The following is a 17,565-nucleotide window of genomic DNA, read 5'->3' as shown; positions in this document are numbered from 1 at the left end:
TAGGGGTGTGGCAATGCATCGGAGCAGAGGCACACTGGTAGTCGGGCACTGTACGGTAGGGGTGTGGCAATACACCGGAGCAGAGGCAGGCTGGTAGTCGGGCACTGTACGGGAGGGGTGTGGCAATGCATCGGAGTAGAGGCAGGCTGATAGTCGGGCACTGTACGGTAGGGGTGTGGCAATGCACCGGAGCAGAGGCAGGCTGGTAGCCAGGCACTGTATGGTAGGGGTGTGGCAATGCACCGGAGCAGAGGCAGGCTGGTAGTCGGGCATTGTACGGTAGGGGTGTGGCAATGCACCGGAGCAGAGGCAGGCTGGTAGTCGGCACTGTATGGTAGGGATGTGGCAATGCATCGGAGCAGAGGCAGGCTGGTAGCCAGGCACTGTACGGTAGGGGTGTGGCAATGCATCGGAGCAGAGGCAGGCTGGTAGTCGGCACTGTACGGTAGGGGTGTGGCAATGCATCGGAGCAGAGGCAGGCTGGTAGTCGGCACTGTACGGTAGGGGTGTGGCAATGCATCGGAGCAGAGGCAGGCTGGTAGTCGGGCACTGTACGGTAGGGGTGTGGCAATGCATCGGAGCAGAGGCAGGCTGGTAGCCAGGCACTGTTTGGTAGGGGTGTGGCAATTTATCGGAGCAGAGGCAGGCTGGTAGCCAGGCACTGTACGGTAGAGGTGTGGGAATGCACCGGAGCAGAGGCAGGCTGGTAGAGTCGGGCACTGTATGGTAGGGGTGTGGCAATGCACTGGAGCAGAGGCAGGCTGGTAGTCGGCACTGTACGGTAGGAGTGTGGCAATGCACTGGAGCAGAGGCAGGCTGGTAGTCAGGCACTGTAAGGTAGGGGTGTGGCAATGTACCGGAGCAGAGGCAGGTTGATAGTCGGGCATTGTTTGGTAGGGGTGTGGCAATGCATTGGAGCAGAGGCAGGCTGGTAGTCGGCACTGTACGGTAGGGGTGTGACAATGCATCGGAGCAGAGGCAGGATGGTGTGCATGGATAGGGAACTGGCTAATGGACAGAAAACAAAGAGTTGTGGTCAATGGATCGTACTCAAAATGGGGGACTGTTAGCAGTGGGGTCCCACAGGGGTCTGTTCTGGGTCCAGTGCTCTTCAATTTATTTATTAATGACCTAGTAGATGCAGTAGTGAGCAATGTTGCTATTTTTGCAGATGATACAAAATTGTGCAGAATCATCAACTCTCTCATATTGCAACAGGATCTGGATAGGATGGCTATATGGGCACATACATGGCAGATGAAATTCAATGTTGACAAATGTAAAGTCATGCATTTTGGTCGTACCAATGGTCTAGCACCATACAAAATAAATGGGATACAGTTGGGGACATCAAACTTGGAGAAGGACTTAGGAGTACTCATCGACAACAAGTTAAATAATCGTACTCAATGCCAAGCCGCTGCAGCTAAAGCGAACAAAATTTTGGGATGCATTAAAAGGGAAATAAAAACTCGAGATGCTAGCATAATATTGCCCCTGTTTAACTCTCTAGTAAGGCCACATCTGGAATATGGAATTCAGTTCTGGGCACCACATTACAAAAAAGATATTGCAGTCTTAGAGCAGGTGCAGAAACGAGCAACAAAATTGATACGTGGGATGGAAGGTCTCACTTACCAAGAAAGGTTAGATAAACTGGGTTTATTTAGTCTAGAGAAAAGACGCCTTAGAGGGGATCTAATTAACATGTATAAATACATCAGAGGGCAATATAATAGCTTGGCGGATGAGCTTTTTGTCCCTAGGCCTTCTCAAAGGACTAGAGGACATGAGCTGCGCATGGAGGAAAAACGTTTTAGCCATTTATTTAGGAAAGGGTTCTTTACAGTAAGAGTGATTAAGATGTGGAATGCATTGCCACAGGAAGTCGTTATGGCAAACTCTATACCTGCATTTAAAGGGGGCTTAGATGCTTTCCTTGCGTTGAAAGACATCCATGGCTACAATTACTAGGTTATGCCTAATGATGTTGATCCAGGGATTTTATCTGATTGCCATCTGGAGTCAGGAAGGAATTTTTCCCTTTTGGGGATAATTGGACCATGCCTTGTGGGGGTTTTTTCGCCTTCCTCTGGATCAACAGGGGTATGTGGGGGACGGGCTGGATTTGTACTTTGTACTGGTTGAACTCGATGGACGTATGTCTTTTTTCAACCAAAATAACTATGTAACTATGGTAGTCGGCACTGTACGGTAGGGGTGTGGCAATGCATCGGAGCAGAGGCAGGCTGGTAGTCGGCACTGTACGGTAGGGGTGTGGCAATGCATCGGAGCAGAGGCAGGCTGGTAGTCGGCACTGTACGGTAGGGGTGTGGCAATGCACCGGAGCAGAGGCAGGCTGGTAGTCGGCACTGTACAGTAGGGGTGTGGCAATGCACCGGAGCAGAGGCAGGCTGGTAGTCGGGCACTGTACAGTAGGGGTGTGGCAATGCACCGGAGCAGAGGCAGGCTGGTAGTCGGCACTGTACGGTAGGGGTGTGGCAATGCACCGGAGCAGAGGCAGGCTGGTAGTCTGGCAATGCATCGGAGCAGAGGCAGGCTGGTAGTCGGCACTGTACGGTAGGGTTATACTGTATTCAGGTCCTCGGTTTGCTGGCCACTCACCTTGTGGCTTCCAGCATCGTGGTTGCCATGGTAACCCATTTCTAGTTAAATCTGTACAAGAGGCTTGCCACAATAGTGTGATTCCTCTCCAGTACATATAAGCAGCCCACTGCTCGGTTATAAACTCAGAATTTTATTTAAATAAAAGCTCTTGACTTATTTTTCCTATCTTCCTCCTGTTGAATTCATATTCCTAAACTATTTTTAAAACCAGTGGAAAGGGGTTAAAAATCGGCTATGAATATGAGGGGTGTATATTGGGGATTGCTCGATTTCTCACTCAGCGCGTATCGGGCCTATACTGAGCCCCTTATGAAGACTCCTGTATAGCTCTGCATAGATGTGCGATACCATCGGGGCTGTGGAGTCGGTACAACAATCATCAGACTCCTCAGTTTCTGATTCCACCGACTCCTCTAACTTGCAACTATCAATATTGTTGTTTGAACATATTTAACATAAAAGGCATCTCATCACTGCCAAAGCTTTGGAATGTCAAAAAGCTTCTGGCCATGAAGCTGACCCTCTACCCTGTCTGCCATGCTGGCCTGTCATTGCCAATGTGAATGCCCCAGTATGTTGTTTGTATAACAAGATTCAATGGAGCCGCATATCAGCCAGGTTCCAGTGTGTAGCCCTGCTACCCTGCAGAAAAAGCCTCTACCTCTTCTGTATCTGATAAAGGCCAGGGCCATATACTGCTAGGGGCAGAGCTATGCACAGGAACCCAGCTGATGTGGGGTTCCAGTGTGTAGCCGTGCCACCCTGCAGAAAAAGCCTCTACCTCTTCTGTTTCTGATATAGGCCAGGGCCATATACTGCTAGGGGCAGAGCTATGCACAGGAAACCAGCTGATGTGGGGTTCCAGTGTGTAGCCGTGCCACCCTGCAGAAAAAGCCTCTACCTCTTCTGTATCTGATATAGGCCAGGGCCATATACTGCAGGGGCAGAGGTATGCACAGGAAACCAGCTGATGTGGGGTTCCAGTGTGTAGCCCTGCCACCCTGCAGAAAAAGCCTCTACCTCTTCTGTATCTGATATAGGCCAGGGCTATATACTACTAGGGGCAGAGCTATGCACAGGAAACCAGCTGATGTGGGGTTCCAGTGTGTAGCCCTGCTACCCTGCAGAAAAGGCCTCTACCTTTTCTATATCTGATACAGAAAGGACCAGGGCCATTTTCTGCAAGGGGGGGGGGGGCGAATCTATGCACCGGAACCTAGCTGATACAGGTTCCAGAGGGCTGCTGGCTGAAATGTATACTGATGGTTGCTCAGATTACTGCCCCCTAGAGGGCTGAGCTGTGTATAATCGATTCTGGGTAGAAAATCTGTTTTGAAATTAATTGGAGTGACAGAACTTTATTTGCCCTACGTTTACATGGAACGAGTTTACCAGCGATTTTATTTCAGTCGGACTTATTCTCTTAATTTACATGAAATGTGTATCTAATAATTTGTGTGGCGAGCCCCACATACAGCTGAATAGTGTTAGAAGTTCTTGTCGGTGTTCTCTGAAATTGTGCATCTCACAATGCTGCTTTAATGCCCCCTTTCTTCTTGCCTGCCCTAGATCTCTGCTATTGCTCCTTTTAGATGAAGCGGAGTAAGAGGTGTGCACTGCAAGGTTTATCTCGGTTTCCCTTAAACCACACCCCTCAGCTCCATCTCTGCTGTGCATGTGATCAGCCCTTTTAGCTACTTTTTACAAGTAAAGTATAAATGGAAAAAAGAGCTGCAAAGGGTGCAGTCAGCAATAAAGCAGCGAGAAGAGAGTACACTCCCACACAGAAGGTTTCTGTGCCTTGCTGGAATCTTGTATTTGGGGGCATGGAAAACTAAATGTACATTTTTTTTTTTGTTAATACCTGGAATATACATTTTCCATATGCAGAGGAATGGGATGAAAGCTGAGCTGTAAAAGTCTGGGAAAATGTCCGCACGCTTTATACTTCTCTGAAACTCGTTAGCTGTGTGACGTGAGGACTGCTCTCTGTGATGAAGCAGCTGTTTGTGTTGTACGTGGATTACAGTCAGCCAGCAGCAGCTTTTCTCATATTCCGGTGCATGTGGGTCTGACTCAAAGTTTTTATTTGTATGCTGACTCTTTCAGTACTCTTTTTGCTTAAAATAAATAAATTTAAAAAAAAAGTGAAAAGTATTCTTTGCATTGGCCGGGAATCGAACCCGGGCCTCCCGCGTGGCAGGCGAGAATTCTACCACTGAACCACCAATGCTTCAGATGGAGAATCTTGGAGATCTGTGCAACACGTCCCGACAGAAAAGTGCCACATCAGCAGAGCTCAGCTGGGCCTCTTTCAGAAGGGAGTCCTGTTACAGGCAACTGTGCTCATGCAAGGCATTGGTGGTTCAGTGGTAGAATTCTCGCCTGCCACGCGGGAGGCCCGGGTTCGATTCCCGGCCAATGCATGTTCCTTTTTACATTTTATTCTTTTTAAAGAGTTCTGTAGATTTTTTATTTTTGAAGGTACAGTTGCCTGTGCTTGAAAATACAATATAAAAGTCTCTGGTGAAAATGGTTAGTTTGTGTAGGTTATGCTGCAGCTGTGCTGTTACCTGCTGAATGCTGATCTATGTCTGATTACAGGGTCTCCGGATGTGAGCGGCGAGTCCAGCGCAGATAACATCACTGTCCTGGCCCCTAAAAGGTGAGGAGGCTTCCTGGGGTAGAACTCTGCCCTCTGGCCTTATAACTGCTGTAACTATGAACCTGCTTTGTGTCCGCTGCCTTGCTGGGATTTGTAGTTCATTTCTGCTTGCTAAGCATTTGTCAATCTGTACAATTAACCGGTGAAAGCGAATGCCTGCTACACACAATGCAATTTTCCCATCAGATCGAGTGGAAATTTCCCGTTTGTTAATTTCCAGGATGTCTGGCCTGCTTCTCATTGAGAAAGGGAAGGATTTTGTGCAGTTCTGATCTCACAGTTATTCCGTTTCCCGATCTGTAGCAGGTCATACATGCTGCAAGTGAGCGAACGACTGGACGTTTCCCATCCATCTGACAGGAAATTTGCATGATGTGTACCTGGCATAAAGCTGGCCATACACTGCACAATTAGACAGAACATCTAATCGATTGTAAATTGGAGTGAGTTTAAATCTTTCTGATTGATATTGAGGGCTTAAATCGCTCTAAAGACTGATCCGCAGTGTTGGGGTTTAGTTGTAAAATGTCGTTTCTAATGGCGACCATAATATTGATAGTGTATGGGAATCTTGAGGCCTGGGGCCCACAGAAGGGGTTTCGGCTGCACTTTGGGAACGCTGATGATTGGCGGGGATTCCAAACAGCGCTATGCTGATGAAAGTACATGGAGGTGAAGCCGCGACTATGATTAGGCCAAATCGGAGGCAGGATTTTTGGAGCGTTTGCGCTCCAACGCAAAGTATAACAAAGCTGCAAAATCGCTTTTGAACCTCTGTAAAAAGTAATTTTTGCGAGTAAAGATGACCTTTAAAAGATTTGACTGCCTGCGGGGGTCTCTAATGCCGCTGGATGCTAGAGATAAGCCCCGCCTCCTCGCAGAAAAGGTCATCAGTGCTTCTCTATCTGTAGATTGAGCGCCAGTGGCCTTTTCCACAAGGGGGTGGGGCTACACGCCAGAGGCCGGCATCTACGAAGTTCAGGGTGGGATTCAGAGACACGGCATGTAGATATAACGTCTATAAATGGAAATCACAATTGCTGTACAATTGCTGTACAATTGCTGTACAATTGCTGTACAATTGCTGTACAATTGCTGTACAATTGCTGTACAATTGCTGTACAATCGCTGTACAATCGCTGTACAATCGCCGGCAGTGAATTTGTACACAGTATTTTAAATCACCCTTAACATTTGGTTTGGCTTTGGTTTCTCGGCCTGCTGCTGTGTCCCAGTCTGGATCCTGCTCTATGCTGCCAGCATGAGCACACAGCCCCCCTGCATATCCTCTCATTCCCTGTTACGCTGCATTATTGCAGGAGGGAGCGCATTACCAGCCTGCCGGGATTGAAGGGGGAGGAGTCCACGTATCACTCTGTACAATCTTATCATGCAACACGATCTCCCTAATCTGTATTGCCTGTACAGATATCTAGCGTAACATTTCAGTCTGGTAAAGGCACACTGCTATTTTTAGATGTCAATCAGATGGATCCGTCGCTGATCAAATCAGAGAGCGATCTGTTCGCTGCCCACACGCAGCACACAGATTTGTAATCAATTTCAGCATGAAATGGATTCAAAATCTGTAGAGCCGCCTCCTGCCTTGCCGCTCAGTCCCCCCACCTCATCTTTGCTCCCCTCCCGCTGGCAGCAGTACTCTCACCTGCCCGGCTAGCACGCTCTTCAGTCTGGTAGATTAACTCCGTGCTGCAGGACTCCTCTCTGTGGCCTCTTCTGTGTCATGTGACACAAGTTAAAGGGAACCTGTAAGGTCTTTAAAAAAATAAAGTATTCAACTTACCTTGGGCTTCTACCATCCCCCTGCAGACGTCCTGTGCCCTCGCCGGGACAAAATGATCCTCCGCTCCCCCACCGCGGCTCACTTTCAAGTTGACGGCCACTGCGCCTGCACAGCCCTGGCCGCCTGCAACCTCATTCGCATCATGCACAGGTGCAGAGCGAGGAAACCTTGTAATGTGCCTGCAAAGGATGCTGCCGGCGGCAGGAGCATGAAAGGGGACACACATGACCAAGGATACGCAGGTGCAGTGGCCGGCAAAAGACCACTGTACACCTTTCTCTTTGTGCATACAGAAGCTTTCTGAAACCCTCTTATCTCTTGCATTCAGAGATCAAGCTGCAGCCTGGAGAGCTCAGTGCTGTGGCTTATCAGCCCTGCACAGCTCAGTGACAAATAATCCTGCAAGACAAAATAAAACTATTAACTCTTTCAGTTTTTTTATTTTTTTTAAAAATAAAAAGTACGGTAGTTGTTTGTAGAACTTGGTATAGGTTGGCTGAACTGTTTGAGCGGGGGAGATGTCAGACCATAGCTGCGCCCTAGCACTAGTAGGTCATCTGCTTGCTTGTGTTGGTTTATGTGCACGCTCTGCTCCCCGCTGTGATAGGTGGGATTTGTCAGATTACGTGCGAGTTATTCGTCCTGAAATGTAGCGCTGCTTTCTGCATGAAATGCAAGCATTCTGTGTCATGAAGATGGTGAATTATTGATGGACTGGAGAGTCAGCTGAGGACAAGATCTCATCCCTCCTCCATCGGGGTAATAAGCTGGATAATGAAATGTATTCTCCAGTCACTGAACTAGGACAGCATCGCTTTCTATGCAGCACAAATCCAATAGACTATTATTAGCAGTTCTTATCACTATAATCTGAAGTTATGTTGCACAAGTTTGGCTGTACAAGAGAACATTCTCCTCCTGCCTGACCCCAGATCCTGCGTTTCACCACTGAAGGTGATCTCTTTCCCAAACCATCCTCTCACCTCCTCCTCTGAGTCTGATAAATCCTTAATGTAACCCTGTAACTTCCCCCAGGAAAAAAAGTTTAATACTTTTTATTTTATTTTAAAATATTTAAATAAACAATAGTGAAGATAGAAAATATATTGATGACAGCAGAGTGATGTAAACAATGTTGATTCAAACCTGAAGTATAAGAAACTTCTGATATAATGAATTGTATTTATAGTATAGATAATGAATAGAACATAAGTAGCAAAGAAGTCTCCTGTTTTTATTTTCAGTTATATAGCTTTTTTTAATGTTAAATTCATCATTCTGTCATATTTTCAGTTTTAAAACCACACTCGGTCTTTTAAGCTAAAAAACAAAGCAGAAATGATGACCCTTTAAACTCTCCTGCAGTAAATCTTCACCTCAAGCCATCTCTCACGGTTTTGGTTGTTTAAGTGCTAAAGAAAACAGGGCTGTGTGAGACGCAAGTTGGGTGGAAGAGCTCAGAGAAGCTGTTTTGCATAGGTAACTGAAGTGTTTTAACTTTGCATGCACTGGAAAACAGTTACTACAGGGACTGGGAGCATTCTGCATGTGCCCAATTACAAGGCTTTACGCACTGCACATGTGCAGAACGATCACGTGAGCGCAGCTGAGGATACGCCCAGCAGGGACAGTGCATGCGCTACACTGTGCCACCCTGCTGGGTCACAGACTTGGGGTGACAGTGGAGCACTGAAGCAGACCAGAATTACTCGGAGGGACTGGCAGAGGACTTTGTGGGGCTGGAAGTAGTCCTGGTAACTAAAAGTCAACTTTTTTCCTCCCAGCCTCGGGTTTCCTTCAAGGCATCAAGACAGAAGAAACCGCAGAAGTAGCAGAGACCAATCAGGGTTGGCTAAACTACCAGAGCCTGATGGTTATTTGCCGAGGCATTTTCCCCAAACCTTGTAACATTTTTGTGGTTGCCCCCAGGGGGTTTATGAGCCTTTTATTGGGCAAGTCCATATCTATCTCTGCTATCCATTGTAAAGTTCCATCAGCTGGTGGTTGTCTAGGCACCGGGGTTAGGAGGTTTGGTTTAGGTGTGTGTGTGTGTGGGGGGGGGGGGGGGGGGGGGGGTTAGTGGTAGGATTGGGGGGACAGCTTGGTTTAGGCACTTGGCAGGGATAAGTGAAAATGGGTGCCAGGTAGTGTATACTAGATTGTTGGTAATTTAAATCACTGATATTTTACTACTTGTGACCCTTCCTCATCTTTTCCTCCCAAAACCCAGGTTCATATTCTTTCTGGTTCCCTTCCAGTTAGCTTGCAATTCTGCTTCCCGGCCACTGTGTGGCAGTGTAGGACCTTCGCTGTGACTTGTTTATGAAGCATTGAGCTGCCACTGTCTGCGGTGGTGAAGTCACTCTTTGTGTCATTTGTTGGGAATAATGCTGGTGTACAGCACACAGGAGGGGACAGGGCGTACAGGCTGCAGAATGATGGAAGTGTCTATAGAGGAGCTGCTGGTGTACAGCACACAGGAGGGGACAGGGTGTACAGGCTGCAGAATGATGGAAGTGTCTATAGAGGAGCTGCTGGTGTACAGCACACAGGAGGGGACAGGGTGTACAGGCTGCAGAATGATGGCAGTGTCTATAGAGGAGCTGCTGGTGTACAGCACACAGGAGGGGACAGGGTGTACAGGCTGCAGAATGATGGGTCTATAGAGGAGCTGCTGGTGTACAGCACACAGGAGGGGACAGGGTGTACAGGCTGCAGAATGATGGAAGTGTCTATAGAGGAGCTGCTGGTGTACAGCACACAGGAGGGGACAGGGTGTACAGGCTGCAGAATGATGGAAGTGTCTCTATAGAGGAGCTGCTGGTGTACAGCACACAGTAGGGGACAGGGTGTACAGGCTGCAGAATGATGGAAGTGTCTATAGAGGGGCTGCTGGTGTACAGCACACAGGAGGGGACAGGGTGTACAGGCTGCAGGATGATGGATGTGTCTATAGAGGAGCTGCTGGTGTACAGCACACAGGAGGGGACAGGGTGTACAGGCTTCAGAATGATGGAAGTGTCTATAGAGGCGCTGCTGGTGTACAGCACACAGGAGGGGACAGGGTATACAGGCTGCAGAATGATGGAAGTGTCTATAGAGGAGCTGCTGGTGTACAGCACACAGGAGGGGACAGGGTGTACAGGCTGCAGGATGATGGAAGTGTCTATAGAGGGGCTGCTGGTGTACAGCACACAGGAGGGGACAGGGTGTACACGCTGCAGAATGATGGAAGTGTCTATAGAGGAGCTGCTGGTGTACAGGCTGCAGAATGATGGAAGTGTCTATAGAGGGGCTGCTGGTGTACAGCACACAGGAGGGGACAGGGTGTACAGGCTGCAGGATGATGGATGTGTCTATAGAGGAGCTGCTGGTGTACAGCACACAGGAGGGGACAGGGTGTACAGGCTGCAGAATGATGGAAGTGTCTATAGAGGGGCTGCTGGTGTACAGCACACAGGAGGGGACAGGGTGTACAGGCTGCAGGATGATGGAAGTGTCTATAGAGGGGCTGCTGGTGTACAGCACACAGGAGGGGACAGGGTGTACAGGCTGCAGGATGATGGAAGTGTCTATAGAGGGGCTGCTGGTGTACAGCACACAGGAGGGGACAGGGTGTACATGCTGCAGAATGATGGGTCTATAGAGGGGCTGCTGGTGTACAGCACACAGGAGGGGACAGGGTGTACAGGCTGCAGAATGATGGAAGTGTCTATAGAGGGGCTGCTGGTGTACAGCACACAGGAGGGGACAGGGTGTACAGGCTGCAGGATGATGGATGTGTCTATAGAGGAGCTGCTGGTGTACAGCACACAGGAGGGGACAGGGTGTACAGGGTGCAGAATGATGGAAGTGTCTCTATAGAGGAGCTGCTGGTGTACAGCACACAGGAGGGGACAGGGTGTACAGGCTGCAGAATGATGGAAGTGTCTATAGAGGGGCTGCTGGTGTACAGCACACAGGAGGGGACAGGGTGTACAGGCTGCAGAATGATGGAAGTGTCTATAGAGGAGCTGCTGGTGTGCAGCACACAGGAGGGGACAGGGTGTACAGGCTGCAGAATGATGGAGGTGTCTATAGAGGGGCTGCTGGTGTACAGCACACAGGAGGGGACAGGGTGTACAGGCTGCAGAATGATGGAAGTGTCTATAGAGGAGCTGCTGGTGTGCAGCACACAGGAGGGGACAGGGTGTACAGGCTGCAGGATGATGGAAGTGTCTATAGAGGGGCTGCTGGTGTACAGCACACAGGAGGGGACAGGGTGTACAGGCTGCAGAATGATGGAAGTGTCTCTATAGAGGAGCTGCTGGTGTACAGCACACAGGAGGGGACAGGGTGTACAGGCTGCAGAATGATGGAAGTGTCTATAGAGGAGCTGCTGGTGTACAGCACACAGGAGAGGACAGGGTGTACAGGCTGCAGAATGATGGAAGTGTCTATAGAGGGGCTGCTGGTGTACAGCACACAGGAGGGGACAGGGTGTACAGGCTGCAGAATGATGGAAGTGTCTATAGAGGAGCTGCTGGTGTACAGCACACAGGAGGGGACAGGGTGTACAGGCTGCAGAATGATGGAAGTGTCTATAGAGGAGCTGCTGGTGTACAGCACACAGGAGGGGACAGGGTGTACAGGCTGCAGAATGATGGCAGTGTCTATAGAGGAGCTGCTGGTGTACAGCACACAGGAGGGGACAGGGTGTACAGGCTGCAGAATGATGGAAGTGTCTATAGAGGGGCTGCTGGTGTACAGCACACAGGAGGGGACAGGGTGTACAGGCTGCAGAATGATGTGTCTATAGAGGAGCTGCTGGTGTACAGCATACAGGAGGGGACAGGGTGTACAGGCTGCAGAATGATGGAAGTGTCTATAGAGGAGCTGCTGGTGTACAGCACACAGGAGGGGACAGGGTGTACAGGCTGCAGAATGATGGAAGTGTCTCTATAGAGGAGCTGCTGGTGTACAGCACACAGGAGGGGGCAGGGTGTACAGGCTGCAGAATGATGGAAGTGTCTATAGAGGGGCTGCTGGTGTACAGCACACAGGAGGGGACAGGGTGTACAGGCTGCAGAATGATGGAAGTGTCTATAGAGGGGCTGCTGGTGTACAGCACACAGGAGGGGACAGGGTGTACAGGCTGCAGAATGATGGAAGTGTCTATAGAGGAGCTGCTGGTGTACAGCACACAGGAGGGGGCAGGGTGTACAGGCTGCAGAATGATGGAAGTGTCTATAGAGGGGCTGCTGGTGTACAGCACACAGGAGGGGACAGGGTGTACAGGCTGCAGAATGATGAAAGTCTCTATAGAGGAGCTGCTGGTGTACAGCACACGGGAGGGGACAGGGTGTACAGGCTGCAGAGTGATGGAAGTGTCTATAGAGGGGCTGCTGGTGTACAGCACACAGGAGGGGACAGGGTGTACAGGCTGCAGAATGATGGAAGTGTCTATAGAGGAGCTGCTGGTGTACAGCACACAGGAGGGGACAGGGTGTACAGGCTGCAGAATGATGGAAGTGTCTCTATAGAGGAGCTGCTGGTGTACAGCACACAGGAGGGGACAGGGTGTACAGGCTGCAGAATGATGGAAGTGTCTATAGAGGGGCTGCTGGTGTACAGCACACAGGAGGGGACAGGGTGTACAGGGTGCAGGATGATGGATGTGTCTATAGAGGAGCTGCTGGTGTACAGCACACAGGAGGGGACAGGGTGTACAGGGTGCAGAATGATGGAAGTGTCTCTATAGAGGAGCTGCTGGTGTACAGCACACAGGAGGGGACAGGGTGTACAGGGTGCAGGATGATGGAAGTGTCTATAGAGGAGCTGCTGGTGTACAGCACACAGGAGGGGACAGGGTGTACAGGCTGCAGAATGATGGAAGTGTCTATAGAGGAGCTGCTGGTGTACAGCACACAGGAGGGGACAGGGTGTACAGGCTGCAGAATGAGGGAAGTGTCTATAGAGGAGCTGCTGGTGTACAGCACACAGGAGGGGACAGGGTGTACAGGCTGCAGAATGATGGAAGTGTCTATAGAGGAGCTGCTGGTGTACAGCACACAGGAGGGGACAGGGTGTACAGGCTGCAGAATGATGGAAGTGTCTATAGAGGAGCTGCTGGTGTACAGCATACAGGAGGGGACAGGGTGTACAGGCTGCAGAATGATGAAAGTCTCTATAGAGGAGCTGCTGGTGTACAGCACACAGGAGGGGACAGGGTGTACAGGCTGCAGAATGATGGAAGTGTCTATAGAGGAGCTGCTGGTGTACAGCACACAGGAGGGGACAGGGTGTACAGGCTGCAGAATGATGGAAGTGTCTATAGAGGAGCTGCTGGTGTACAGCACACAGGAGGGGACAGGGTGTACAGGCTGCAGAATGATGGAAGTGTCTATAGAGGAGCTGCTGGTGTACAGCACACGGGAGGGGACAGGGTGTACAGGCTGCAGAATGATGGAAGTGTCTCTATAGAGGAGCTGCTGGTGTACAGCACACAGGAGGGGACAGGGTGTACAGGCTGCAGAATGATGGAGGTGTCTATAGAGGAGCTGCTGGTGTACAGCACACAGGAGGGGACAGGGTGTACAGGCTGCAGAATGATGGAAGTGTCTATAGAGGGGCTGCTGGTGTACAGCACACAGGAGAGGACAGGGTGTACAGGCTGCAGAATGATGGAAGTGTCTATAGAGGAGCTGCTGGTGTACAGCACACGGGAGGGGACAGGGTGTACAGGCTGCAGAATGATGGAAGTGTCTATAGAGGAGCTGCTGGTGTACAGCACACAGGAGGGGACAGGGCGTACAGGCTGCAGAATGATGGAAGTGTCTATAGAGGAGCTGCTGGTGTACAGCACACAGGAGGGGACAGGATGTACAGGCTGCAGGATGATGAAAGTCTCTATAGAGGAGCTGCTGGTGTACAGCACACAGGAGGGGACAGGGTGTACAGGCTGCAGAATGATGGAAGTGTCTATAGAGGGGCTGCTGGTGTACAGCACACAGGAGGGGACAGGGTGTACAGGCTGCAGAATGATGGAAGTGTCTATAGAGGAGCTGCTGGTGTACAGCATACAGGAGGGGACAGGGTGTACAGGCTGCAGAATGATGGATGTGTCTATAGAGGGGGCTGCTGGTGTACAGCACACAGGAGAGGACAGGGTGTACAGGCTGCAGAATGATGGAAGTGTCTATAGAGGAGCTGCTGGTGTACAGCACACAGGAGGGGACAGGGTGTACAGGCTGCAGAATGATGGAAGTGTCTCTATAGAGGAACTGCTGGTGTACAGCACACAGGAGGGGACAGGATGTACAGGCTGCAGGATGATGAAAGTCTCTATAGAGGAGCTGCTGGTGTACAGCACACAGGAGGGGACAGGGTGTACAGGCTGCAGAATGATGGAAGTGTCTATAGAGGGGCTGCTGGTGTACAGCACACAGGAGGGGACAGGGTATACAGGCTGCAGAATGATGGAGGTGTCTATAGAGGAGCTGCTGGTGTACAGCACACAGGAGGGGACAGGGTGTACAGGCTGCAGAATGATGAAAGTCTCTATAGAGGAGCTGCTGGTGTACAGCACACAGGAGGGGACAGGGTGTACAGGCTGCAGAATGATGGAAGTGTCTATAGAGGAGCTGCTGGTGTACAGCACACAGGAGGGGACAGGGTGTACAGGCTGCAGAATGATGGAAGTGTCTCTATAGAGGAGCTGCTGGTGTACAGCACACAGGAGGGGACAGGATGTACAGGCTGCAGGATGATGAAAGTGTCTATAGAGGAGCTGCTGGTGTACAGCACACAGGAGGGGACAGGGTGTACAGGCTGCAGAATGATGGAAGTGTCTATAGAGGAGCTGCTGGTGTACAGCACACAGGAGGGGACAGGGTGTACAGGCTGCAGAATGATGGAAGTGTCTATAGAGGGGCTGCTGGTGTACAGCACACAGGAGGGGACAGGGTGTACAGGCTGCAGAATGATGGAAGTGTCTATAGAGGAGCTGCTGGTGTACAGCACACAGGAGGGGACAGGGTGTACAGGCTGCAGAATGATGGAAGTGTCTATAGAGGAGCTGCTGGTGTACAGCACACAGGAGGGGACAGGGTGTACAGGCTGCAGAATGATGTGTCTATAGAGGAGCTGCTGGTGTACAGCACACAGGAGGGGACAGGGTGTACAGGCTGCAGAATGATGGGAGTGTCTATAGAGGAGCTGCTGGTGTACAGCACACAGGAGGGGACAGGGTGTACAGGCTGCAGAATGATGGAAGTGTCTATAGAGGAGCTGCTGGTGTACAGCACACAGGAGGGGACGGGGTGTACAGGCTACAGAATGATGGAAGTGTCTATAGAGGAGCTGCTGGTGTACAGCACACAGGAGAGGACAGGGTGTACAGGCTGCAGAATGATGGAAGTGTCTATAGAGGGGCTGCTGGTGTACAGCACACAGGAGAGGACAGGGTGTACAGGCTGCAGAATGAGGGAAGTGTCTATAGAGGAGCTGCTGGTGTACAGCACACAGGAGGGGACAGGGTGTACAGGCTGCAGAATGATGGAAGTGTCTATAGAGGAGCTGCTGGTGTACAGCACACAGGAGGGGACAGGGTGTACAGGGTGCAGGATGATGGATGTGTCTATAGAGGAGCTGCTGGTGTACAGCACACAGGAGGGGACAGGGTGTACAGGCTGCAGAATGAGGGAAGTGTCTATAGAGGAGCTGCTGGTGTACAGCACACAGGAGAGGACAGGGTGTACAGGCTGCAGAATGATGGAAGTGTCTATAGAGGAGCTGCTGGTGTACAGCACACAGGAGGGGACAGGGTGTACAGGCTGCAGAATGATGGAAGTGTCTATAGAGGAGCTGCTGGTGTACAGCACACAGGAGGGGACAGGGTGTACAGGGTGCAGGATGATGGATGTGTCTATAGAGGAGCTGCTGGTGTACAGCACACAGGAGAGGACAGGGTGTACAGGCTGCAGAATGATGGAAGTGTCTATAGAGGAGCTGCTGGTGTACAGCACACAGGAGGGGACAGGGTGTACAGGCTGCAGAATGATGGAAGTGTCTATAGAGGAGCTGCTGGTGTACAGCACACAGGAGGGGACAGGGTGTACAGGGTGCAGAATGATGGAAGTGTCTCTATAGAGGAGCTGCTGGTGTACAGCACACAGGAGGGGACAGGGTGTACAGGCTGCAGAATGATGGAAGTGTCTATAGAGGGGCTGCTGGTGTACAGCACACAGGAGGGGACAGGGTGTACACGCTGCAGAATGATGGAAGTGTCTATAGAGGAGCCACTGGTGTACAGCACACAGGAGGGGACAGGGTGTACAGGCTGCAGAATGATGGAAGTGTCTCTATAGAGGAGCTGCTGGTGTACAGCACACAGGAGAGGACAGGGTGTACAGGCTGCAGAATGATGGAAGTGTCTATAGAGGAGCTGCTGGTGTACAGCACACAGGAGGGGACAGGGTGTACAGGCAGCAGAATGATGGAAGTATCTATAGAGGGGCTGCTGGTGTACAGCACACAGGAGAGGACAGGGTGTACAGGCTGCAGAATGATGGAAGTGTCTATAGAGGGGCTGCTGGTGTACAGCACACAGGAGGGGACAGGGTGTACAGGCTGCAGAATGATGGAAGTGTCTCTATAGAGGAGCTGCTGGTGTACAGCACACAGGAGGGGACAGGGTGTACAGGCCGCAGAATGATGGAAGTGTCTATAGAGGGGCTGCTGGTGTACAGCACACAGGAGGGGACAGGGTGTACAGGCTGCAGAATGATGGAAGTTTCTATAGAGGAGCTGCTGGTGTACAGCACACAGGAGGGGACAGGGTGTACAGGCTGCAGAATGAGGGAAGTGTCTATAGAGGAGCTGCTGGTGTACAGCACACAGGAGGGGACAGGGTGTACAGGCTGTGGAATGATGGAAGTGTCTATAGAGGAGCTGCTGGTGTACAGCACACAGGAGAGGACAGGGTGTACAGGCTGCAGAATGATGGAAGTGTCTATAGAGGGGCTGCTGGTGTACAGCACACAGGAGGGGACAGGGTGTACAGGCTGCAGAATGATGGAAGTGTCTCTATAGAGGAGCTGCTGGTGTACAGCACACAGGAGGGGACAGGGTGTACAGGCTGCAGAATGATGGCAGTGTCTATAGAGGAGCTGCTGGTGTACAGCACACAGGAGGGGACAGGGTGTACAGGCTGCAGAATGATGGAAGTGCCTATAGAGGGGCTGCTGGTGTACAGCACACAGGAGGGGACAGGGTGTACAGGCTGCAGAATGATGGAAGTGTCTATAGAGGAGCTGCTGGTGTACAGCACACAGGAGAGGACAGGGTGTACAGGCTGCAGAATGATGGAAGTGTATATAGAGGAGCTGCTGGTGTACAGCACACAGGAGGGGACAGGGTGTACAGGCTGCAGAATGATGGAAGTGTCTATAGAGGAGCTGCTGGTGTACAGCACACAGGAGAGGACAGG

General features: G+C 50.8%; 1 protein-coding gene and 2 non-coding genes across 4 annotated transcripts in view; 2 read left to right on the top strand and 1 right to left on the bottom strand.

Annotated features, from left to right (window-relative positions):
* The window catches only part of VAC14 (VAC14 component of PIKFYVE complex), a 209,289-nt gene that overhangs the window by 87,825 nt on the left and 103,899 nt on the right, over nucleotides 1–17,565 (top strand). For both annotated transcript variants that reach the window (XM_068260029.1, XM_068260028.1), the window contains exon 10: nucleotides 5,233–5,293. In XM_068260029.1, coding sequence (XP_068116130.1) covers nucleotides 5,233–5,293 — 61 coding nt within the window. The remainder of the gene's footprint in view (nucleotides 1–5,232; nucleotides 5,294–17,565) is intronic.
* TRNAG-GCC (transfer RNA glycine (anticodon GCC)) lies at nucleotides 4,791–4,861 on the bottom strand. Its single transcript has one exon. It is a non-coding gene; the product is annotated as a tRNA-Gly (tRNA).
* Nucleotides 4,984–5,054, top strand: TRNAG-GCC (transfer RNA glycine (anticodon GCC)). The gene has a single exon. It is a non-coding gene; the product is annotated as a tRNA-Gly (tRNA).

The sequence above is a fragment of the Hyperolius riggenbachi genome, chromosome 11 (assembly GCF_040937935.1).
Source record: "Hyperolius riggenbachi isolate aHypRig1 chromosome 11, aHypRig1.pri, whole genome shotgun sequence".
Lineage (NCBI taxonomy): Eukaryota > Metazoa > Chordata > Amphibia > Anura > Hyperoliidae > Hyperolius > Hyperolius riggenbachi.
The sequence above is the reverse complement of the archived record's forward strand: the minus strand, read 5'-3'. Positions and strand labels throughout refer to the sequence as shown.